This window comes from Scyliorhinus torazame, chromosome 9, assembly GCF_047496885.1.
Source record: "Scyliorhinus torazame isolate Kashiwa2021f chromosome 9, sScyTor2.1, whole genome shotgun sequence".
Lineage (NCBI taxonomy): Eukaryota > Metazoa > Chordata > Chondrichthyes > Carcharhiniformes > Scyliorhinidae > Scyliorhinus > Scyliorhinus torazame.
The window spans coordinates 254,394,230-254,419,931 of NC_092715.1; the positions used below are offsets into that span (position 1 = coordinate 254,394,230).

At 49.4% G+C, this 25,702-nt stretch overlaps 1 protein-coding gene across 2 annotated transcripts in view; it reads left to right on the forward strand.

Moving 5' to 3' along the window:
* The window catches only part of LOC140429820 (phospholipid-transporting ATPase ABCA1-like), a 168,837-nt gene that overhangs the window by 96,381 nt on the left and 46,754 nt on the right, over window positions 1-25,702 (forward strand). For both annotated transcript variants that reach the window (XM_072517273.1, XM_072517274.1), the window contains exons 12-22: window positions 4,038-4,235; window positions 4,954-5,159; window positions 5,299-5,475; window positions 5,923-6,145; window positions 8,237-8,458; window positions 10,264-10,468; window positions 11,152-11,265; window positions 12,115-12,286; window positions 13,188-13,319; window positions 16,494-16,633; window positions 23,534-23,671. In XM_072517273.1, coding sequence (XP_072373374.1) covers window positions 4,038-4,235; window positions 4,954-5,159; window positions 5,299-5,475; window positions 5,923-6,145; window positions 8,237-8,458; window positions 10,264-10,468; window positions 11,152-11,265; window positions 12,115-12,286; window positions 13,188-13,319; window positions 16,494-16,633; window positions 23,534-23,671 — 1,927 coding nt within the window. The remainder of the gene's footprint in view (window positions 1-4,037; window positions 4,236-4,953; window positions 5,160-5,298; window positions 5,476-5,922; window positions 6,146-8,236; window positions 8,459-10,263; window positions 10,469-11,151; window positions 11,266-12,114; window positions 12,287-13,187; window positions 13,320-16,493; window positions 16,634-23,533; window positions 23,672-25,702) is intronic.

Here is a 25,702-nt window from a genome sequence, read left to right on the forward strand (position 1 = left end):
TGCTGGCTTCGCTGGTGAAGCCCAAACCCTGCGAAAGAAATTGAAAAAACAGAATTGCCCATTTTGCGATTGTTTCCCCTCCATTTTGGTTCCCCCATTCAGCGGACGGTTATTTGATTATGGGGAATGTCAGAACGCGCCCTTTCGGCGAAGAAATGCTTCATGTTTCTATAATTTACAAGATTGCACTGCTCACAGAATTCCTAGTTGCTGACAATGAAGATGAAAGGGAAATACTTACAAACAGTTTCAAAAAAGTTAAGAAAAATAAAGTGATGCAGCAAGATCAACTACTGTACAGTGATAACACTTTGAGGCTTACCTTATGGAACATCAATGAATCAACGTTCTGCTATAAATATTAATAAAAATATGAAGTGAACATTGAGTTAATGTCCAGACCCTCCAGTCAAACGTTCACATGTACTTCACTTGGCACTTGTTGGCGGCAATATTATGGCAATCAGTAAATATGGTAGAACTTTTGTTTCATTACCGAATGTTTGGCAGCTCGGTAAGGTGCCTGAGAAATAAGGCGCAATGCGATCTTTTCAGAAACGGGATTCGTCAATACATTTTCCCTTTTCGCAATCTGTACAAGTGTCTTCAGTTGCAAACGAACAGCATTCTTGACTGACGCAGCACTGAGAAATGTGGCTGAACACACAGGGTGTCAGGCTGTGATTTTGGTGTCTCACTTGGCAGTAGGTTTATCTCCTGCTCTGGTGACTCCTTGTTCCTTAAATCGCCACGAGTCCCTCTTTGAACACACAACCAGTTCTCACCAGCATCCTGCTGGTGGCTAACACACATAAACAAAGGTCTTCTGCTTTTTCCTCTCCATGGGCCGGACCAGAATTTCCCGCCGATGTGAACAGCCGGTAAATCCCGCTCCATGTCTCTGCTTCCGTGTCCAGGAAGCCAGCTGCCGTTCTTTTGTGTCAACGTGTGAAAGCTGTGACTTGACTTTCTTTAGGCTTCAGCTACGGATCACATGGGCCAACCTCATATATGATCATTAGCCTCCGTTTCTAGGCACTCTGTTTCACCTTAAATTAATGGAGACAGTTTAAAACATAGCCATCTTATAAAGTCTTGCAGAAGTAATGAAATAGAACTTAGAAATGTACAGCACAGAAGAAATTTGAAGAAATTCACTCTTTACGAGAGCAATCCACTGCCTTCCTCTCCTCTCCCCATAGTCCTGTGTTGTCATCTGCTTCAAATATATGGGAGAAAAGACACAAACCTGCACATATGTAATCAGAACATCCAGCCCCTCCACCCACCTACTACCACTCTGCCTCTCACAGAATCCCTACAGTGCAGAAGGAGGCCATTCAGCCCATTGAGTCTGAGCCGACCCTCTGAAAGAACGCCCCACCTAGGCCCGCACCCCAAACCTATCCCCGTAACCCAGTAACCACATTTAACCTTTTGGACACTAAGGGACAATTTATCATGGCCAATCCACCTAACCTGCACATCTTTGGACTGTGGGAGGAAACCGGAGCACCCGGAGGAAACCCACGCAGACACGGGGAGAACGTGCAGACTCCGCACAGTCACCCGAGGCCGGAATTGAACCCGGGTCCCTGGCGCTGTGAGGCAGCAGTGCTAACCACTGTGACACCGTGCCGCCCCTTCCAAGGCAAGTGGAAGCCACCTTAATGCACATCAATACATATTTATTTGCCATTTTAATACTTAAGCTAACAACCATGGTTAAGTTTCATTATTTGTAGCCATTTACTTTCCCCAAATTAAGTGCAATTTTTAACATTTCCTGACTCCCTTCACGAGAAACGATTTGGGATGCTGTCGAGTTAATATTATTCGGTGGTCGGGTCCCTGTAGATTCGCAGCTTCCCCGTCTTAAGGTCGCGATCTCTGTCCCCGTTGCAGGCTCTGGTCACATCGAGAAAAGCGCCCCAAAAAATGAGTATCTTACCGGCAGCGATCATTGATCTGAATTTGTGTGCTCGCAACGCCCATTAAGTATGGGTTGTGTGCGGACAGCGTGGAAGTGTTGTTTATCAGCTGCCAAATTGGTAGGGAACTTGGCGTAGTCCGTTCGCACTATGTGCTCCAGTTGACCACATGAATGACTTTATGTGAACTGCATTGCCCCCTGGTGGTGAATGCAGGAACCGTGCAATAAATGCAAAACCCACAAGGTGCACTGGCATCAATAAAATTAAACGTACCCAAAGACTTTCCAGCTTAGTTGACTGACACTTTCTGATTGGCCATATCTGCTGAAACAGTATTTGGCCCAAGTCTTGTTATTTTTATAAATATGTCAGAATAGGAACCAGTGTGGTGGGATTCTCCGACCCCCCACCGGGTCGGAGAATCGCCAGGGGCTGGCATGAATCCCGCCCCCCCCGCCGTGTCCCGAAGTCTCCGCCACCAGAGATTCGGCGGGGGCAGGAATCGCGCCGCGCCGGTCGGCGGGCCCACCCCCGCCGATTCTCCCGCCCGCGATGGGCCGAAGTCCCGCTGCTGGAATGCCTGTCCCCCCAGCGTGGATTAAACCACCTTTTGAACGGTGGGACAAGGCGGCACGGGCGGGCTCCGAGGTCCATGGGGGGGGGCGCGGGGCGATCTGGCCCCGGGGGGTGCCCCCACGGTGGCCTGGCCTGCGATCGGGGCCCACCGATCGGCAGGCAGGCCTGCGCCGTGGGAGCACTCTTTTTCTTCCGCCTTCACCATGCGCGGACCCACGTCTCCCGGCGAAGACCTTTCGGCCCCGGCTGGCGTGGCGCCAAAGGCCTTTCCCGCCAGCCGGTGGAGCGGAAACCACTCCGGCGCGGGCTTAGCCCTCAAGGTGCGGATCTCTGCACCTTTGGGGCGGCCCGACGCCGGAGTGGTTCCTGCCACTCCATCACGCCGGGACCCCCCGCCCCGCCGGGTAGGGGGGAATCCCACCCCAGTGTTCAGTTAGCTCTATGCCTGACCGGCAACTTAACTCCATTTACCCAGTTTAGTCCCGTAACCCCTAATTGCTTTACTTTTGACAGTTTTCTTTGACCTGCCCTCAACGGTTAGAATAGATCTGAGATTAGCTTTCCCGAGGACCCAGTGGGCATGATTCCGAATTGCCCAGTCTCGAAAGACCTCAAGTTGGATCATTGTGCTAACCGATCTCCTCCAGGAGCTGTGGGGCTGGGCCCTTCCGTCCGCCTCTGGGGGAGCTGATCAGGGGAAGGTGTGTTCAGAATGTGCTGGAGAGAGCCCTTGCGCGGGCGTCGGGCTTGGCTGTGATTCTTCCTGCAGCCCAGCAGCACTCCATGAGGGGTGGCACAGTGGTTAGCACTGCCGCCTCAGAGCGCCAGGGACCCGGGTTCAATTCCGGCTTCGGGTGACTGTGCAGAGTTTGCACCTTCTCCCCATGTCTGCATGGGTTTCCTCTGGGTGCTACGATTTCCTCCCACAGTCCAAAGAAAGTGCAGCTTAGGTGAATTGGCCGTGCCAAAATTACCCCTGAGCGTCCAAAAGGTTAGGTTGGGTTACGGGGGTTGCGTGGGGGCTCTCTCAGAAGGTCGGTGCAGACGCGATGGGCCGAATGGCCTCCTTCTGCACTGTGGGGATTCTATGAGATATGAAGAACAGACACTGCAACAAGTTAATAGCAAAGGTTTCGAAGGAAGCAGGAAAAAGAGGAGATATGAGAGGAATTTCTTTCAACGCAGTTTAACACAGCAAGTTGTCACGATCGGGTATGAGTACGGGAGGAAGATTCAATCGTAACTTTCAAAAACGCATTGGATAAATAGACGATAAGGAAGCATTTGCAATGCCACAGAGAAAGAGAGTGAGATGAATTAGAATTAGAATGAATCCGCATTTGGGAGGGAAGAGGTGAGGGGGGAACATCAGAGATGGAAAGAAAAGTTGCTTCAGTTGTGCTTTTCCCTCATTCACAAAGGTTCCAGATCTGATCTTGCCCCTGGGAGGTAGCACGGAGAGGCCTTGTGGGTCCTTGAATACAGTACTGACCTCAGATGTTTCACTATCATTTCAAATCTCCGCAGAGCCTATTAAAGAAGCACATTACGGCCAAGTACGTTGACTCGAAGTTAGCTGGAACGTCTTGGACGGCGGCTGACCTCTCCAACTTTCTCGCTAAATACCCAGAGGAGGTCCAGGACCCGAACAGGTCAACGTACACCTGGAGGGAGGCTTATAATGAGACCGAACAGGCAATTCACACAATATCACTCGCAATGGAGGTCAGTCTTAACTCTCTTTGGTGTGGCCAATCAAATCAACGTGTCCCGTTTCCTTACCTCGAGAAAAATGAAGGGTTGAACCGTGACCTAATGGGGGTCTTTAAGGTCAATGTAAGATAATCACTGATAAATTCAGCAAGGGACTTCCAGAGAAGCTCTTCTGCCCAGAAAGAATGTGGAACTTGTTACCAGATGGACTGCGTGAGGCGAGTAGCATTTCAGGGGAAGTTCAAGAAAGACATGAAGGAGAAAAAGGATAGAAGGTTTTGTTGCGAGGTTTAGATGGCGAGAGGTGGGAGGAGGCTGAGGAGAAACATTGACACTGGGAAGGAACAGTTGGGCTGAATGGCCTCCTGTTCCCATGCTACGTAATCGATGCAATTGTATGCACAGCTCTGAGAATGTACATTCAAACTCTTAAGAATATAGACTGAGGGGTTCTGACCGATTTTCACGAGGCCCAGTCAAGGTTTGACAGGAATGTAAAAGAATCTGGAAGGATGGTGGAAGCAGAGACAGTCACGATTTCAGAAAGGAAATTAGGGTGAGCACGTGAGCACCTCTGCCGGGAGGATAGAACAGGGCAATGGGACTGGCTGGATTGCTCTACAGAGTGCCAGCAGGGATTCAATGGGCGGAATGGCTTGTTTTTTTGCTGTGATGGCTCTGTGACTCTCTGACGAGTCGCATGTTAACTGCAACCTCTCTCTGATCTAAGTGCATAAAGTGGGACAAATTGGAGGCCGTGTCCACTGAGGAGAAGCTAATAAACAAATCTATGGAACTGTTGGATGAAAGGAAGTTCTGGGCCGGAATTGTCTTCCTCGGATCTGATTCGAAGAGTACAAAACCATCAGAGCACGTCAAGTACAAGATCCGGATGGACATAGACAATGTGGAGAGGACAAACAAGATAATGGACGGGTAATACAATCGCAGCAGCGTAACATTAAAACCCCGTGGTGCTTAATGTATGGAGGGAAGAGCATTGACAACTTTGTTCACTGTTTTATCAAAGTCTCTGTTGATCAGACTTAGGCTTGTTTCTCTTCTTTTCATCCAGCTACTGGGATCCTGGACCTCGTGCTGACCCATTTGAAGACCTCCGTTATATTTGGGGTGGTTTCTCTTACCTCCAGGACATAATAGAACATGCAATCATCCGCGTCATTACAGGGAGCGAAAAGAAAACCGGCGTGTATATTCAGCAAATGCCGTACCCCTGCTATGTGGATGACTTGTAAGTTCAACCAACTCCTCCCCCCGCCCCCCACCTCGGTCAGCTTTACTGATACCGAGCTGGATTTAAGTGCTCAAATTGTCAGCGAGGGATTCCAGCTCACGTCTCACTGGATTGTTAATTTAGATCTTTGGATTACTAATCCAATAGTACGATCACTACACTATCGTGAGCAAAAACACATAACACAGACACGTTTATTCCCCGTTCTGTGTCGGAGGCAACGATAACCATCTCACAGTCCCCGGGCGCCCTAGTATTAATCTCTCGACATTTTCAAATCTCAGCGTCCGACTCTCATGCCAAGCGTTTGAAGTGTTCCTCGCTTCCGATCGAGCAGGTCACATTAAAGTCTTTATTTGAATGCATTCACTTGTGGACCTTGTTTGACGAGTTCAAAAACTAAACCCCCCTCCCAAACGTCCTCTTCCTCTTGTCTGACCGTAGGTTTCTCCGTGTCCTGAGCCAGTCACTGCCTCTTTTCACCACTCTGGCCTGGATATACTCTGTCGCGGTGATCATCAAAGGGGTAGTGTATGAGAAAGAAGCACGGCTCAAGGAGACCATGAGAATTATGGGATTGAGTAGCGGCACCCTGTGGCTCAGCTGGTTCATCAGCAGCTTGATTCCTCTTCTCGTCAGTGCAGCCTTGCTGGTGGTAATTCTGAAGGTAAGTGGTTCTACACATGAAATATTGCTAACCAAATAAAGTTGCTTCCTTCAGCCTTCGTTTTCCGATGCCGAACACTCTGAAATTCCGCTGGTGCGGGCAGAGGTTTGCGGGAGGTGGACAGCGGCCGTGGGGGGGGTGAAGTGTGCTTGACGTTTCTCCTGGCCCGTTATCAGGTCGCCAGCGGTAGCTTGGGAAGATCCACCTTCACCCACGCTGAGGACTTCTCTTTCCCGGGGCAGCTGAAGAGACCGTCAGTGGGAGTGGGAGAATTCCCAGCAATTTCCCAGTACATTGCCCGAGATTGTTTGAGGAAAAAACCCCCACAGGTTCCCTTTACCCAATCGAAAGGTGTGGCGAGGTTTCATCAACAATTTTTTTTTAAAAGCGGCATAGGTACAAAGCAATTGAAAAAAATTAGAAACACGGGGTCGATGTGCCCAGATTTGCCACCAGCGAACAGGCGCTAAATCCCACAAGACGGGAAATGACATTCTCGCCTGCGCGAACTCGCTTCCCGATTTTCCCTGACACTTCCCAGTGACGTAATGAGGTTCACGTCCTTTGATTGAAATACATTTGTATGAATTTGAATATTATTAAACAGCCCATGAGTCACATGATCCCCCCCCCCCCCCACTAAATATTCAAACATCGCCGATGTGACATCATGTTATTGAGGTTCACAACAGCTTTATGAAGATGGGAAAGACTAGAGGGTAATGCAACCAGGGTGGGGGCAAAGTAACGATAACCCCTGGGGGAGAGGGACATGCCCGCTGGCACAGGTTGGCATCTGACTTGTGCCAACCTGGAAGTACCAGCCTGTGCCAACCTGCATCAGGGGGCAGTGCCAGGGGAGGGCTCTCTGTGGAGTCCATTTGGGGAGGAGGATTCCCATTATGTGTTATGGGGAGGGGAGGGGGTTTGAAGAGCACCAAAGCCAGTGAAGAGGGGTACCTGGCATTGAGGGGATTGGACCAGCATCGGGGAGGGAGGATGGGCAGCCGTGGGGGAGGCCCCGGCAGCGAAGAGGGACCTGGCATTGATAGGGTGTGCGCCACGGTGGTTGTTGCTGGGGGTCCCACCACCCCCCCCCCCCCCCACACACACACACACACACACAATGGATTTCCGTCAGAATCTGACACTCTGACAAATGATGGGAAATTTCCGCCCACAGGATCGCAGGAAATTGGAGCAGGAGTAGGCTATTTGGCCCATCAAGCCTGCTCCGCCAATCGGTCTGATTGTGGCCTAAACTCCACGTTCCTGACCGTCCCGCCTCTGTGTTATGGGGATTAGGTGGGGTTACTGGGTTATGGGGCTAGGGTGGAGGTGTGGACCTTGGGTAGGGTGCTCTTTCCAAGAACCGGTGCAGACTCGATGGGCAAAATGGCTTCCTTCTGCACTGTAAATTCTATCTATCTATCTATGTCTAACTCTTAACCCTCTTGTCGATCGAAAACACAAAATATCCACAACCTCTGCATGCACTAAATTATTTTACAGCCAGTTGACATACATTTGAGGTGCGGCGCTGTTAGAAGTTAGGAAATGCGGACAGTAAGGTCCCAGGAACAGAAGTTTGATGATGGTCCGATCATCTGTTTTTCAAGCGGAGGTCTCTGGCATGCGCGGCCACGGACCCGGCAATAGGGCCGGGTGCTCTACGTTGCCGGCATGCTAGCTCCCAGCAAAACGGGAATCAGTGGCCGTTTTGCGCCAGTTTTCCGCCACCATTCCCACACCAGCATGGGGATATAGCCCCAGAATTGGAGAATCCAGCCCACTGGCCTCATATATCTGCCGTAAATTTGTGTCGCTTTTTAACTTGAAAACATGTAACAGTTCTAATTTAGGTTTAATTATAAAAGCAAATTACTGCGGATGCTGGAATCTGAAACAGAAACTGCTGGACAATCTCAGCAGGTCTGACAGCACCTGTGGAAAGAGAAAGGAGCTAACGTTTTGAGTCAGGTTGACTCTTTGTCACAGCTGATTTTGGTTTTGTTGGTTTAAAGCTTTTCAAAGTTAAAGTTTAAACCATCGTTTAACTTTAATGAAGATTTCTTTCCCTCGTTCTTTCAGCTGGGGAACATCCTACCTTACAGCAACCCCATTGCCATCTTCACGTTCCTCGCTGTTTTCGGGGTGGTAACGATCTTGCAGTGCTTTTTGATCAGCACCATGTTCTCAAAAGCCAACCTGGCGGCTGCCTGCGGAGGAATCATCTACTTCACCTTGTATCTCCCTTACGTGCTGTGTATGGCCTGGCAGGAGTATATTACCTATCCGGTCAAAATCGTTGCTGTAAGTAGGTTACTCCGTTTCTCGTTTCGCTACACTGTTATGGAATTCTGTGACGTGCAAAGCGCTGGGAAATATTTTGGAACCTGCTCAAATTCAGAGGCTCAACTTCTGAGTCAGGCACCCCCAAACCAGGAGAAAGAATAACCAGGATAAAGTTAGCATTATAGAATCCCCACGGTGCAGAAGGAGGCCAATTGGCCCATCGGATCTTCATCAACCCTCAGAGAGAGTACCCTATCTAAGCCCAAGCCCCCCCCACCCGACCCCCGCAGACCCGTCTAACCTTATTGGACGCTAGGGGACAATTTAGCATGGCCAATCCGCCCAACCAGCACGTCTTTGTACTGGATCTCCCACAGCTTTTCACCAATAATTGTGCCATGGAGGCAGGACGTGAGTGTCTTGAGTTTATTGGCAATGCCCACAGTTCAAGTCAGCTGGCCCCATGCTACCTTTGTCTAATATTGGACATTATTGGCACGAATCAACAATAGATTGAGCAAGGTGTGACAAAATGTGGCTCGACGAAGGAAAGATGGGATAATATGGAAGTAGAGCTGTGCACGAAGGGTGGGAGTTGGTCGGCAAAGGGGCAAGGAGGAGGATGACGCAGATGGACAATGCAAGGTAGAAGGATGTCCGGAGGGGGGGGGGGGGGGGGAATGGGTGGGGGGGGTGGGATCTGGACACCGATAAGTCTGCACGGAAAGCTCACAAATATGGAGGGAGTATTAATGGGGTGCCGCATTGTTTAATGGAAGGGATGCATGCAGATTGTAGATGCAGTGAGCAGAGGTCCAAGTAGGTCATGGGTGCCTTGCAGGGTGATGGCTCCGGTGGGAGGGTGATTGAATCGAGGAATAGACATCTTCCTTAGGCCACGAGTTTCTCCCTCAGGGTTGCTGACATCCTGCGTGGTCTGGTGAAGACAGGTGGGCATGCTGGACTGGTGTTTAAAGTATGACGCCAAGACCTTCGAACCCGCCAGCTGATGGCGGGCAGACGAATCAGCTGCTGGTCGACCAGGAGATTCAGAGGGGTCCTCCTCCTAGCATAATTAGACTTGAACTTACATCACGTCTTCACAACCCCAGTGCTTTACAGTTCCAAAGTGCTTTACAGCCAAGGAAGTAAATTTTCAAGAGCTATCTGTTCCGTAATGTAGGAAACGCATCTACCAATTTGCACACTGCAAACGCCCACAAGCAGCAATGAGGGTGACTAGATAGTCCGTTTCTTAGTTGGCTGAAGATTCAATATTGGCAAAGAGATCTTTGATGTCCACCTGAGAGGGCAAAGAGGGCCTGAGTTCAAGCTCTTGTCATGGTACCTCTGACAATGTAAATAACCTTTATTGTCACAAGTAGGCTTACATTAACCGTGCAATGAAGTTATTGTGAAAAAACCCTAGTCGCCACATTCTGGCGCCTGTTCGGAGGGAGAATTCAGAATTCTCAGCTGGTACAGGAATTGAACCAGCGCTGCTGGCCTTGTTCTGCATTATAAACCAGCTGTCTAGCACACTGAGCTAAACCAGCTCATGCAGGACCACTTAGGCACTACACTGCAATGCCAGTCTCAAACTCCAGTGTCCAGAGTGGACATGAACCCACCATGCTCAATGTGTTATTTGAGATTCTTCCCGGCAATTTCAGATACGTTCGTTCCGATTTGCACAGAATTATTACCATAAGGATAAAAGGAATTGCCACATCCGCGAGCAAGGAAGGATGGCAATTGTTGACTTTCACTGGCTGCCTCCCCCCCCCCCCAAAACCGGTTCTAATATCTTGTTGCTTTCGCAGAGTCTGCTGTCCCCAGTCGCATTTGGCTTTGGCTTTGACTACTTTGCCCAGTTCGAGGAGCAGGGAATTGGAGTCCAGTGGCATAACCTCTTCTCGAGTCCCTCGAAAGGCGACGAGTACAACATCACCACCTCCATCATCCTCATGATAATCGACACGTTCCTTTACGGAGTTCTAACCTGGTACATCGAGGCAGTTTTCCCAGGTACGGAAAATTATTCCAAATGAACAGCTCTAAAGTGAGGTGAATGGATCCGTTGATGTCATTGTGTTGAAGTACTTTCTCCCTCCAAATATTTTTGTCCCCTTACAATTATTGAGTTGCGAAAGAAAATGGGCTGGCTGCTCCAAAAACGCAGCTATGTCCCGACGCTGGCGTTTCACTCTGGACTTTCCTTAAGAAAGTCCTGAGTGATTCTCCTACCTGCAGGGGGCTGGCAGGGTCCCGGAGTGCTTCTCGCAGCCCTGGCTGCTGAACGGGGCCCCGCACTTCGGGTCGGGAGTCCGCATATGCGCACTGCGGTGGCCCGCGGCGGCCACGCCGAGCGCCATGACGGACTCACACCGCGGACCGTCATGCAAAATGTAGGACCCCCCCGAGATCGCACACGCCCGCGGATCCCTGCTGCCCGATCACTCCCCTGGCCGTCCTTGATGCCCCCCCCCCCCCCCCCGGTAATCGATCCCTCGGCCCCCCGCCCCCCCTCCACCAGGGCGGCCGCGGACTGAGTCTGCTTCAAGGTGGACACATATAATGCAGTCATCTGTGTACTCAGCAAATGTCTGATTTGGGAAGCGGGTCAGTTTGGAATGCTATTCCAATTTAAACAGTGGATTTTCAGTGGTACACCCCTTTTTGTAATTCTCTGTGTCCTATTTGCTATCCAGGTCAATATGGCATTCCCAAACCGTGGTGTTTTCCTTTTACTAAATCCTATTGGTGTGGAGACACGGTTCAGAACATTAAGCAGACTCCATCTGCTAAAAACGCAAATTCACAGAGTAAGTGAGAAAGAATATTCTTTGAAACGAAGGATGTGCCTATAATGTATTTTTAGCTGCTGCAAACTTTCATTTGTTTTAAAGGGGGTGGGGGAATGGAGAAGGCTCTCTAGGAAGGGTGGCGTGTTGCTGCTCTTGCCTCCCGGCAGTGGGGTGGGGCGGGGGGGGAGGCCGAAGGCCTCTAGGCCGGCCTTTGCCCCCCCCCCCCCCCCCCGAGCCTGTCACTGGCTGCATGCTCCCAGACACTTAGACTGGTGAAACTGGAACGTTCCGGCTGGACTTTGGGCCTCCACCTGCCTCAGAGTTCAGCCAAGCAGGGGTTAAAATCCAGCTCAGTGTTTTGGGTCAATGACTTCTCATGAGAACTCTGGCTTGGCATTTTCCACGCCCTCTACCCCCACACCTCCCTTCACCGGCAGCCCCACCCATGGCCGGTTTACCTGCGGCAAAGGCTGACTGCTAGTTGCCGCCTGTCGAATTTTCCAATCTCACCCAGGTCAATGGTGATTTGCGTTGCTTACCAGCCATACCACTGGGGACCATCCGTGATGGTGGTTGTGGGGGGAGAGTTGTGGGGTGAGGGGGGGGGGGGGGGGGGGGTGAGGGTTGGTCACCTTCGGGAGGACTGGAAGATTCTGCCAGCAGGAAGGGCCGGAAAATCTCGGCCTCTGGTTTTTCTCACCACGGATACTGCCTGACATGCTTAGTGTTCCCGGCAATTTCTGATTTTACTCCATTATACCCAGTATGTTGCTTTTTTCCCCCGGAAGTTATTTTTCTGGACTAATTCCAGGGCAATCACAAGGCCTCTTGCGTGATCTGGAATTTCCCCTTTTCTCCCTCTTTTAGCCTGCGTGGAAGAGGAGCCGAGCCATCTGAAACTTGGCGTCTCCATTCAAAACCTGGTCAAAATTTACCGCAGTGGCAAGAAGCTGGCGGTCGATGGGCTCAGCCTGAGCTTTTACGAAGGACAAATCACATCGTTCCTGGGACACAATGGAGCTGGCAAGACCACCACTATGTAAGGAAACTGCACGAGGAATGAAAGCTGCCCAGCTGCTTGAACTGCTTGTAAAATGCCAGCGCATGGCCTTCCTGTCGCCTACATGGTCACACCCACCTTACTCCCATTTCACGGGAGAAGTGGAAGCACCAAGGCTCCAGCCCCTCCCCCTTGGGCCTACTGAGGCTCACAAGTGGCCGATTATTGACCACTTAAATGCCTCACTCCACCCGCCACTATTGTACCTCCAGCAGGGGGTGATCCATGCCAAGCAGATAGCCTGGATGCTTTTACTGGACGGAGCTGGTATCGGGCAAGGGAAGGGGAGCCTTGTTTGTAGGAGCCCTGTGCCCATCGGAGGCACCCCCCCCCCCCCAAGCCAAGGTCATATCCCATTCCCCCCTTTAACCCTCTCACAATTCCTTTCCAACGTGGCCCCTCAACTCCCCTCGCTGAGGTCTCCATAACCTCCTCCTCTTCGGGGACCGGGGCCTGCTCATCATCCCAGCAGTGACCACTGCTCAAACATGGTGCTTCTGGGAAGGCAGGGCTGCCGGCCAATTGGATTAGCCGGCAGGTCTCTAAGGCGGCGGTCTTGCACTCAGCCAATTAACGCCCCACTAAATGGGGTGTGGGGCTGTTGACTTTCCCATGGGGCAAACCCCCTCTTTCTTATGGGGGGAGGTCGGTGGGGCGGGCAACATGGCGCCCCTTAAAATCCAACCATATCTTCATTGTTGTCACATCTTTGTGATAATTCCCAGCATGCAAACAAACACAAATATATGGGGATTGAACAGTCTCCCCTCAAAAGGCCTGGGCTTTAGGTATGTTATTTGACTGCTATAGATTTTGCGAAAGGTGGCTCCTTAATTGTGTCAATTTGCAGTTTTGTACAATCTGTTGACGCTCTTTGCAGGTCCATCTTGACAGGATTGTTTCCGCCAACCTCTGGAACAGCCTACATTCTGGGCAAAGACATCTGTTCCGACTTGGATTCCATCCGGCAAAGCCTGGGGGTGTGTCCGCAACACAACGTCCTTTTCGACCTGTAAGTGCGATTGGGATGTTCCATCAGTGAATCTCGAGCGTCTTTCCCGCTCATAAAGCGGCCCCGCTGCTCATTATAAGCTATATCTGAATGCTGTAGTCAGTGCGGACACTCGAAAGTAGGTCACCTCACTATAAATATACCAGAAAGCTTGTGCTGCATTTCCATTTCACTCTCTTTATCTTCTAATGTCGTCTAAAGTCGTGGTCATTTTCAGATGCCCCACCCCTCCCTCCCCCACCCCCGCCCTGCGACCAGACCCTCCAGAGATTTCTCTGCAAAGTATTGCTGGTGGAAACCAGTAACTGTATGAAATGAAAATCGCTTATTGTCACAAGTCGGCTTCAATGAAGTTACTGTGAAAAGCCCCTAGTCGCCACATTCCGGCGCCTGTTCGGGGAGGCTGGTACGGGAATTGAACCGTGCTGCTGGCCTGCCTTGGTCTGCTTCAAAAGCCCAGTGAGCTAAACCAGCCCCTAAGACCAGATGTTGGTGACTCATATGTGGGAAGAGTGAGAGAGTACTCAAAAATGATGCATCATGTGCATATATTGTTAGAAAATAGCACTTGACTCGTGGAAGTCACAAGACTACAACTACAGCGCATTACAATTTACTGAGATTGCTGAAGTTTTGATACCATAAAAAGACAATGGGAACAGACCTGAACCGCACAGGTCCTGAGGTTTACAGATCTGACTCTCAGCCTGCGCTAATCTAAATCGGATGGTGACAGTGTGTAATGATTCGCATCTGCATTCTTGGGCTAATGGTGTCTGCTTCTGACGATAATCTGGTGACTCATGCTTATGAAGGCAGGACAACGGCGCCGAGGTCCCAGGTTCGATCCCGGCTCTGGGTCACTGTCCGTGTGGAGTTTGCGCATTCTCCCCGTGTTTACGTGGGTTTCGCCCCCACAACCCAAAGATGTGCAGGGTAGGTGGATTGGCAACGCTAAATTGCCCCTTAATTGGAAAAAACAAATTGGGTACTCTAAATTTCTAAAAAAATTTAAAAATGAAGGCAGGACAAGGATGGTTTGTGATACCCCCTATATTGGAGTAACTGGCTAAAACTGTCCTATCTGACAGGATGATGTCATAACTACTGAGGGGCGAATGGGAGCCTCTGGAACGGTGACACAGCAACGGTGTGAGCTTTCAGAGCAGTTGAAGGCAAAAGGTTGGAATGTGGGGTGGTACAAAAAACCAGCTGAGTCCAACCCTGTACAGGCCACGTGTACGGTCACCACCACGCCCAAAGGTACTCCCAGATCCTCCAAGATAACCAAGGCATTTGTTAAATGTTCACCCATTGTCATCTCCACAGACCGGATACACCCACACAAACATCTGCCCTCTCTCTCTTACACCTTCTTTCCTCGCTCCAAGCACTGGAGCCACGAGGGTTTAGATTCAACATCAGTGTGCCTGAGGTAAATTGGGCAAAACAGTGATCAATTTAGCAGTGGGATGTCCTGCACTCGATATGGAGGTGGAGGGACCCAGGTGATCGAAGGAATGTGAGGCCAATCCAGTCTTCACAGAATTTACAGTGCAATAGGAGGCCATTCGGCCCATTGTGTCTGCACCGGCCCTTGGAAAGAGCACCCCACCCAAGCCCATATCTCCACCCTATCCCTGTAACCCAGTAACCCCACCTAACCTTTTTGGACACTAAGGGCAATTTAGCGTGGCCAATCCACCTAGCCTGCTCATCTTTGGACTGTGGGAGGAAACCGGAGCACCCGGAGGAAACCCACGCAGACACGGGGAGAAAGTGCAGACTCTGCACAGACAGTGACCCGAGCCGGGAATCGAACATGGGACCCTGGAGCTGTGAAGCAACAGTGCTAACCACTGTTCTAATGTGCTGCCCACGCGAGCTGAAATCCAAATAAAGAAGCAAATATATAGAAGTGCTATATTTTGTAACTTTACTTCATCCTAAGGTCCCTTTGTTATCCTTGTTATTTCCTGTCAACTCGGCTTTGACTTGGGATTATCTCAAGAAAGAGGTTGGAAATCATCTTGTGTTCTTGTCTAGCTTCTGCTAAACAATGCATGCAGGCTACTTGTAGAGATCTACCACACGGATCTAGTGGCACTTGTGAACACTAAAACTCAGTAGAAATTTGAGTTAAAACTTCTCAGGTGCAAATAAGAATCTGTTTTATTTGTCTCTATTGATTACAATTGAGAATCATTTAAATCTTATTCTCTCATAAGACCAGCTAGCAAAAGGACTCAAGAGAAGCAAACTTGTAGACAATTTAACTTTCAAATAATCCAGAAATGATTTTCTTGCTTACGGCAAACAGCTTGCAATAACTTCAAACGTCAGCGTTGGAAAGTGAAATATGAAAGATAGAGAGACAGCGAGTAAGTTAGATCAAAGTCTAGATGATTCATGAAGTAAAAAAGGCCGTACGATCTATTACGGTTATACTAAATCATATCAGACTTTAGCCACCTAGCTATACCCCGATGTAATCCTAATTGGTTTGTGTTAGAATCAAATACGTTTGATTCGACGCTCAGCCGTCTGGCATTAATAGGCAACATTAACCTAAAATGTATTCTTGTATGAGCTATGGAATGCAATTCGGCTTCCTTATCGCATAAACTTGCTTGTTAGGACAATGGTCTCTGTGCTGTTGCCATGGAGCTTGCCTTGTCCTTGGGTTACTTTATCTTGGAATTGTATTTGATAGCTGCATAGGAATGTAGTTTTTAATCTATAATGCTGTGTTCTGTTGAAGCTATGTTCTGAAATGCTGAATGTGTGTTTTGAAATGACCTGAGGTTATGAGTGAGTTTTAAAATGGTATTTAATAGACTAGAGGTTTAATGCTAAATAGCTATCTTTTACCTATCACTTTTACCTATAGAAAATAGCTGGCTTCTACACTACTGTGACACATGCCAGGCTGACATTACCTCCCCTTAGTTGGAATGCAGAGTTTATGTGGCTTTAAGTTGTTTGGTGTTGCTCGATCAGCAAGTTCACTTATGCGTCATTCGGGTTGGGAGGGCTAAGGTGTCCACTGATTTCAAAAAGTGACCCCAGGTTCGGCGACAGTGTCCAGTCCTCTCCCCGTATTTATTGACCGAGGTTGAGGTAAATGTTCAGTCAGGCTCCTTTGTGACCGAAGACCTTTCTGAATTTCATAAGGCTAACAGTCGAGGAACACGTTTGGTTTTACGCACGGCTGAAGGGGCTGTCGAGGGAGAAGGTAAAGATGGAGGTGGAGCAGATGGTCATGGATGTGGGGCTGCCGAGCAAACGCAAAGAAACGACCAACAAACTTTCAGGTGAGTCATGGTTCTGTACTAGGCAAGGATGCTCAATTAATACTGATCCAATTGGTCCATTGACCTTTCTACTGGAAAACTCTTTAATTGGCTTCAATTGTTGGGAGAAGAAACATCTTCACACGCTGTATGAGAAAATGCTTCTATCAGTCACCCCCCCTCCCCAAAAAAACTCACCGCGAGAGAGTGGTGCCGAAAATTCCGACTTCTCTTTTAAGCAAGATTTTACCCTTTGGCCCTAATACATCCTCATGTGGCTCAGTGTGAAATGTTGTGATTTTAAAGACACCAGATAAAATGGAGGATGTCGCTAAAAACAGAAATAAGTTACCCTTTACTAGTGTCAACATTTGTCCCCGTGTCCAACTCTCACTGCTTAAGTTAAAGTACAATCCGGATTAACAAAATGTTATGCCATTTAATGTCTTAATAAGACTACCTCTCAGAACGCATCTTTTCCAGGCTAAGGAGCCTGTGTCTCTCCAGTCTTTCCTCCTAACTCTGAATCCTGACACTTTGTGGCTCAGTCTCGACGCTCTGCTCTGCACTGTCTCCCATGCGTCAAGCTCTCTCTTGTTTCTCACTGGGCACAGTACTCAAGGTATGGTCTGACCAGAGCACTGTACAGGTTGGTCAAAGCTGTGGTAGCTGTGCAGTTCAATGTTCTGTCGGCTTTGTTGATGGTCCCCCTTCACTATTTCAGCTTCATCCTTCCCAATGTCAGCTCCACTCGTGAAGCATCTGTGCCACACTTTCTCCTTCCACCACGTCCTACTTGCCTGCGTTCAATTGATCCTTTTTGAAAAGTTTACTCTGTAGTTTCTACGCTGCTTTGTTCAATTCCACCATCCTGGTTTGATATCATCAGGAAATATAAGGAATTTACATTGAGTTTCGGATTTTGTACCATTGATATAATTGGCAATACTATCAGTGTGAACACCTAAGTCAAGGGGCAGGCAAATCAGGATCCCTCGCCCCCCTTTTCCCTCTAATTAGTACCCATTCCTCTACACCCTTCTCAACCACTTTTATTTTATCTATAGCCACATTTTACCTTGGAAGGATTGAACAGGTCGGACCTCCTTCCTCTGGGAAAGAAGGTCATTGATCGGGGAAGTTTCTTCCATTAGTTGGGGAGTCAAAAATCTAAGGGCCTGAAATGTAAGATGGTCGTGGATACATTTTCCAATCCTCACTAGATACAGAGGAGGTACCGGAGGACCGGAGAAATGCAAACGTGGTTCCATTGTTTAAAAAGGGATAGGAGGAAATGCCAAACAATTGTAGGCCAGTTACTCTTACTTCAGTGGTGGGCAAATTACTAGAGTCAATCTTGAGAGATAGGATTAACTGTTAGATAGATAGGCATGGGCTAGTCAGGGGTAGTCAGCATGGATTTTCTAAAGGAACAGCTTGCCTCACAAATTTGATTAAATTCTTTGAGGAAGTGACAAGAAAGGTTGATGAAGGTCGTGCAGTGGATGTGGTGTACGTGGATTTTAGCAAGACGTTTGACAAGGTCCCACGTGGCAAATTGGTCGAGAAACTAAAAACCCATGGGATACAGGGCAATGTGGCAAACTGGATAAAAAGTTGGCTTAGTAACAGGAAACAAAGAGTAATGGTCGATGGCTGCCCTTGCAAATGCAAAGTTGTTTCAAGTGGTGTTCCACAGGGCTCGGTGTTGGGACCCTTACTGTTTGTGTTATATATTAACGATTTGGCCGTGAATGTGGGGAACACAATTGGGAAATTTGCAGATGACACTAAGATTGGCCGAGTGGTGGACAGAGGATAGCTATAAACTCCAAAATGATATCGATGGGTTGGTGCAGTCGGCGATAAAGTGGCAGATGGATTTTAACATAGAGAAGCATGAGGTCATGCATTTAGGGACGTCAAACAGTTATAGGGAGTACACAATAAATGAGAATATACTAAGGGGGTGGATTAAGACAGAGATCTTGGCGTACAAGTACACAGGTCCCTAAAGGCCGCAGTTCAAGTAGACAAGGTGGTAAAGAAAGTATATGGAATGCTTTCCTTCTTGGCAGAGGCATAGAATAGAAAAGTAAGGATATAATGTTGGCATTGTATAAGACATTGTTGAGGCCACAACTGGAATATTGTGTGCAGTTCTGGTCACCACATCACAGGAAGGACGCTATTGCTCTGGAGAGAGTGTTGAGGAGGTTTACAAGAATGTTGCCAGGGCTGGAAAAGTGTAGCTACCAGGACAGATTCGATAGGTTGGGGATATTTTCCTTGCTACAAAATAGGCTGAGAGGTGACTTAATTGAGGTGTACAAAATTATGAGGGGAACTGATAGAGTGCACAGAATAAAATTGTTTCCCGTGGTGGAAAATTCTAGAACCAGGGGACATAGATTCAAGAGAAGAGGCAGAAGGTGTGGAGGGGACATGAGGAAGGGGATATCAGGGCAGCACGGTAGCACAAGTGGATAGCACTGTGGCTTCACAGCGCTAGGGTCCCAGGTTCGATTCCCTGCTGGGTCACTGTCTGTGCGGAGTCTGCACATTCTCCCCGTGTCTGCGTGGGTTTACGCCGGTTTCCTCCCACAGTCGAAAGACGTGCAGGTTAGGTGGATTGGCCATGATAAATTGCCCTCGGTGACCAAAACAGGGTTAGGAGGGGTTATTGGGTTACGGGGATAGGGTGGAAGTGAGGGCTTAAGTGGGTCGGTGCAGACTCGATGGGCCGAATGACCTCCTTCTGCACTGTATGTTCTATGTTTCTTTAAGAACGCTTTTACACAGAGGGTAGTTGGGGTCTGGAATCCGCGGCCTGAGTTGGTGGTGGAGGCCGAAACTCTTTTAAAAAGCACCTGGATCTGCACCTTAAGTGCTGTAAGGTACAGGGCTGTGGACGGGTGCAGGAAGGTGAGATTAGAAAGGGCATCAGAGTGTCCTCGGGCTGGCATGGACAAGATGGGCTGAATGGCCTCCTTCTGTGCTGTAATTTTTCTAAATTTAATTGCGCCTTTCCAGGGCTGCACACATTTTGTGGATGAAATTATTTTAAAAAACCACTAGCATGAACCAGCTGGGCTGAATGGCTGGTCTCTGTACCATATTCCGTTATAATTCTATGTATCAGCAGCGTTGAGCAGAAACAGTCTCCTTCTGTGTGGAATTTTATCAGATGCTTTCTGGAAGTCTTAATGGAGGATGTACAGCAGTCTACCTCAAACAAATGAAGTAATTAAGTCAGTCAGAGTGTCTCCCCTGTGCAGACTGTTATTTACTACCTATTTGTTGCAGTGTTACACATTACTGATTCACAAAAAGCAATCATTTAAGCAATTTGTCATTTAGTTATCCTTCCTGACTTGCGGTGGTGAAAATGCCAGTGGCTACATGTCCCTTCTCAGTAGCCAGAGAGCTGTTCTAGATTTGCATTATTTTGCTCGCGCCTGTAGTGGGCGGGATATTACACAAGCCTTCGCCCGTTTGACCGGAGACCGCCCTACTGGCTCAGCTAAAAGCCGAAGTTTGGCTGCGAGTTCCAGATTCACCACTCATTTGTGTATCCTTGAGCAATGTCCTCTTCAAAACACAAGCCAGGAGGACGTACCAACTCAATTCCAGCTGTCGGTTTTATTCAGCCAAGAGGCTACGCAGTGATTATTCCCTGAGCTACTAGCTGTACTGACTGCGAGTACCCTTTACTAAGGTTACTAAAGTTCATTTCACAAAATGGAAATAAGACCAAGCCTTTCCGCATTGTTTTTAATTCTGGTCAAAGTGCTTCAGTTATATTTGGAACCTGGTTGTGCTGTGTGGTTTGCATTCTGCAGTCTTTCGGCATCACAGTGCAACACATTCTGAACATTTATTTTTCAGTTGCAACCAATTTTATCCCTTTTCTGAAAGCAGTAATCCCTCGCGAAGGTAGAATTCAGTGGATTAAATTCAGGGGTATGTTAGACCTGGTAATGTTACTGTAGTCCCAATGCCTGGGTTATTAATCCAGAGACAAGTTCAAATCCCATCATGGCAATTGGGGAATTCAGGTTCGGATGGTTAACTAAGTCTGGAATAAAAAGTGCATGTCAATAATGGTGACCGTGATTGTTGTAAAATCTCATCTCCCCTTTGGGTAAGGAATCCTGCTCTCCTGACTTGCTCTGGTCTTTATGTGATCCCAAACCCACAGCAATGGGGCTGACTCTTAACTGCCCTGTGAAATGGCCTAACAACACTCTACGTTGTATTTAAGAAGGAGGCTCACCAACCTCAAACTCAAAAGACAAATGGGGGTGGGCAACAAACTATGGGCAGAATTCTGGTACCTTCCCAATCTAGATCTTTCCACACTTGGTCATTTCTTGGAGCTGGGGTGATTTGCGCCGTGAATGAGATTTGCGAGACCCGAAAACACCGGCAAGGCTGGTACTGGTGCATCAATCTTAGAATAATGCTACAGACTCCTCACCCCCCCCCACCTAACCCCTCCATTCGTTGGCATCAGGCCTCCTTCTCCTCCGCAAATCGCCATACCAACGGTCTCGCCCAGGTGAATACACCCCACTATGGGGTCACCAAATGTCCTGCCCCTTGGCATTTTCCCCTGGCGCAGCCTGGTTGGCACTGCCAGGGGGCAATGCCAGGGCCATGCTCTGTCATGCCTCCGACTACCTGGGGCCAACAATGGACTCCGAGGCCCCTGTTGTGGTCATCATGCCTGGTCTCCGTCTGTGGAGACTGGTGGTGATTCATGCCAGCTTCACGTCACGTGTGCGGGTGGGAGAATTACAGGAACCGGGAGAATCCGGTTTAAAGCCGATTCAGCATTTTTTTCAAAAGTGGGTTTTTAATATGCTAATCTGGTTCCCGCCCGGCCATGCTGGAACCCTAACCCGCTCGCCCCGACCCCGCAGCCCATGCCCTGGCCGCCCACCCCCAGCCCTAGCAGAAGGCCCCGGCCAGCGGCACAGATCCCGGATGAGTGTGGCGGTGCAGGACACAGTCCGCAGACGCCACGCCGGGTTTCCGATCGCTGGGACCGCAGGTGGCCCGCGCCGTCGGGAACTCGGCCCATCAGGGGCGGAGCATGGCAACGGTTGTCAAACCGGCACCTGCCCCGATTCCGGTGCCAAAATCCATTCTCCGCCCGATCGCCGATCCCAATTTCAGCGCCGGGCTACAGAGAATCCAGCCCATGGATTTTCAGGTAATTTACCCAAGTGGATCAACAGTGAATGGGGGGAGGGGTGGGGGGGGGGGAGGGGTGTTTGTGATGTGCGGAGGGAGGTTTAACAGAACCAAACACTTCTGGAATTGGTGCCAGCCACTGCCAACAACTTTGGTGTTGAGGCCTGCAATAATACAACCAGAGCATTTTCAATTGTACCGGATGGAATTCCTGAGTCTGATCCCTGTGGTCAGATGATTTCGCTGATCGTAATTGCAGCCTCATGCGATTCACCAAGTCGGGTCGTCAAGAGCCAAAAGTCCAAAAATTCCTCAGTTCCGAGGCGTGGGACGTTCCACTCTCTGGGCAGACAGGGAAGAACTTGGAGTGGAACCCAGTTGCTTCAGTCTCTGTTACTCTTTATTTAATATTACTCTGTTCCACCAAAACTGGAAGCAACTACTTGTGGAACCATTCTTACATGTAAGCAAACGTGAAAGTGTCAAGGCTGACAGGGGAACCCCCCCAAAGCCCTCCCTCAATTGCCTCCCAACACAGTCTATCCTCCTGTGAAGACAGACCTTGGGCGGGATTCTCCGCCCCCCCGCCGGGTCGGAGAATTGCCGGGGGGGGGGTGGGCGGCGTGAATCCCGCCCCCGCCGGCCGCCGAAATCTCCAGCACCGAAAATTTGGCGGGGGCGGGAATTGCGCCGCGCCGGTTGGCGGGCCCCCCCCCGGCGATTCTCCGATGGGCCGAAGTCCTGCTGCTGTCATGCCAGTCCCGCCAGCATGAATCACACCATCTCCCTTACCGGCGGGACTGGTGGTGCGTGCGGGCTCCGGGGGGGGGGTGCCCCCACGGTGGCCTGGCCCGTGATCGGGGCCCACTGATCCGTGGGTGGGCCTGTGCCCTGGGGGAACTCTTTTCCTTCCGCCCCGGCCATAGCCTCCACGATGGCCGATGCGGAAGTGATCCCCCTCCCCTGCGCATGCGCGGGGATGACGTCAGCAGCTGCTGACGCTCCCGCGCATGCGCGGCCATCCGCCGCCCGGCTGAATCCCTTCGGCCCCGACTGGTGTGGCGCCAAAGGCCTTTCCCGTTGGCCGGTGGCGCGTCAACCACTCCGGCGCGGGTCTAGCCCCTCAAGGTGAGGGCTTGGCCCCTAAAGGTGCGGAGAAATCCACACCTTTGGGGCAGCCCGACGCCGGAGTGGTTCCCGCCACTCCATCCCGCCGGGACCCCCCGCCCCGCCAGGTAGGGGAGAATCCCGGCCCTTGCTTCTGATGGAACCACAGCCCAGCACCATATAAAAGGTCACCTTCCCCATGACTGTTGGTTGTAGACTTTACCACTGGAAAAAAGGCTACATTTGAAATTAGCCATTTATCAAATACATCCAGATTTTTCATTGTGATAGCTGCAACTCTTAACTTGCAGTGCAGCACTGCTCCCCGCACCCAATAACTGAGACAGGAATACCCATAGGATCAAAAGGAAATATGGTGTGCAGATTATCTGGACACGGAATTCTGCATGAGCTCAGGAGCACAACCCTGGAATAGTTCGAAGTTCAATTCTTCAGCCTTAGATCCTCACTCATGAAGCCAGTCGGAAGAATTTCCAACCCAACCCTTTGTTGACTTGTAAATCTCAGGAATTTCTGGCAGTGCTGTTGCTTTCAACTTCCTCTCGCTCAACCTTGAAATGGAAATTAATATTTGAACTTTGTTTTACTTAAAAGGTGGGATGCAGCGTAAACTTTCAGTGGCTCTTGCGTTTGTTGGTGGCTCAAAAGTTATCATCTTGGATGAACCAACTGCTGGGGTTGACCCTTACTCCCGCCGAGGAATATGGGACCTGCTGCTTAAATATCGCCAAGGTAAGTTCGCAGCATAGCCTGAAGCGGAAGAACACAGTACTTTACATGACGTTCCTATAAAATGCTGTTCGCGGAATACAGATGATCGAGTGTGTTGAAGGAACTTGATGTTTTTGGGATGAATCTTTGATATTAGTTCTGTTTGTCAGGTAAAGGGAAATCACTGTAGACCCATCCAGTTACTGTAACTGGGATACAGTTTGGGTTTCCAGAATGTGCCATCTTAAAGTGATTGCGTGCCATGAATGTAAACTCAGTTGCACATTTTGACACCTCGCACTGGAGCATCGATGCTATGTGAGCAGAATGGTGGGCATGACCTCCTTGTTATTCACAGGGTGCCTCATGTTACCACATCAGTACTATCAAGGCTGATTTTGGACTTCAACTCCACTTTCCCATCCACTCCCCACACCCTTTGCTTTCCTGAGAAATCAAACAATCTGTCTTTCCCAGCCGTAAGTGTGTTCAGCAACAGAGCATCCACAACCCTCTGGGGCAGAGAACGCCGACGATTCATGACCCTTTGAGTGAAGTAATTTCTTCCCATCTCAGTCCTAAATGATCAGCCCCTTACCCTGAAACTCTGGCCCAAGTCTTTGATTCCCAGACCAGCGGAAACAATCTCTCAATGTCTACCTTGTGAAGCCCTTTCATAACCCTGTATGTTTCAATGAGATCATAGAATCAGAGAATTTACAGCGCAGAAGGAGGCCATTCAGCCTATTGAGTCTGCACCGGCCCTTGGAACGAGCACCCTACTTAAGCCCACACCTCCACCCTAGCCTCATAACCCAGTAACCCCACCTAACCTTTTTGGACACTAAGGGCAATTTAGCCTAGCCAATCCACCTAACCTGCACATCTTTGGACTGTGGGAGGAAACCGGAGCACCCGGAGGAAACCCACGCACACACGGGGAGAACGTACATACTCCACACAGATAGTGACCCAAGCCAGGAATCGAACTGGGACCCTGGAGCTGTGAAGCAACTGTGCTAACTATTATGCTACCGTGCTGCACAAATCGCATCTCATTCTTCTCAACTCCAGAGAATATAGGCCCAGTTTACTCAGCCTCTCACCATAGGGCAAGCCCCTCATCCCAGGGACCAATTTAGTGAACCTTTGCTGCGCAACCTCCAATGCAGTTTATCCTGCCTCAGATTGAAGGTATATTGGAAACTAGCTGCAGTTTATCACTTGTTGCAGACAGGGCTTAATAGAACAGCACTTATACAAGCAATATCCAGTATTTTTTTATTCATTCACAGGATGATGGCATCACTGGCTAGCCTGGCATTTATTCCTCTAAGAACATTCGGCCCATCGAATCTGCTCCGCCATTTAATGAGATCATGGCTAATCTGATACAATCCTCAACTCCAGTTTTCCGCCTTATCCCCATAGCCTTGGTTCCCTGACTGATTAAAATTCTGTCTATCTCAGCTTTGAACATATTTAATGACCCAGCCTCTACAGCCGTCTACGGTAAAGAAACACGGTGGCATTGTGAATAGCACAATTGCTTCACAGCTCCAGAGTCCCAGTTTCGATCCCGGCTTGGGTCACTGTCTGTGCGGAGTCTGCACATCCTCCCTGTGTGTGCGTGGCTTTCCTCCGGGTGCTCCGGTTTCCTCCCACAGTCCAAAGATGTGCAGGTTCGGTGGATTGGCCTTGATAAATTTCCCTTAGTGTCCAAAATTGCCCTTGGTGTTGGGTGGGGTTACTGGGTTATGGGGATAGGGTGGAGGTGTTGACATTGGGTAGGATGCTCTTTCCAAGAGCCGGTGCAGACTCGATGGGCCGAATGGCCTCCTTCTGCACTGTAAATTCTATGAAATTCCACAGATTCATTACCCTCTGTGGGAAGGTATTTCTCCTCATCTCTGTCTTAAGTGGGTGACCTTTTATTCTGGGATTATGCTCTCTGGTCCTAGATTCCCCCACGAGAGGAAACAAACTCTCAGCATCGACCTTCTCAAGATCCCTGAGAATTCTCTATGTCGCAATAAAGTCACCTCTCATGAA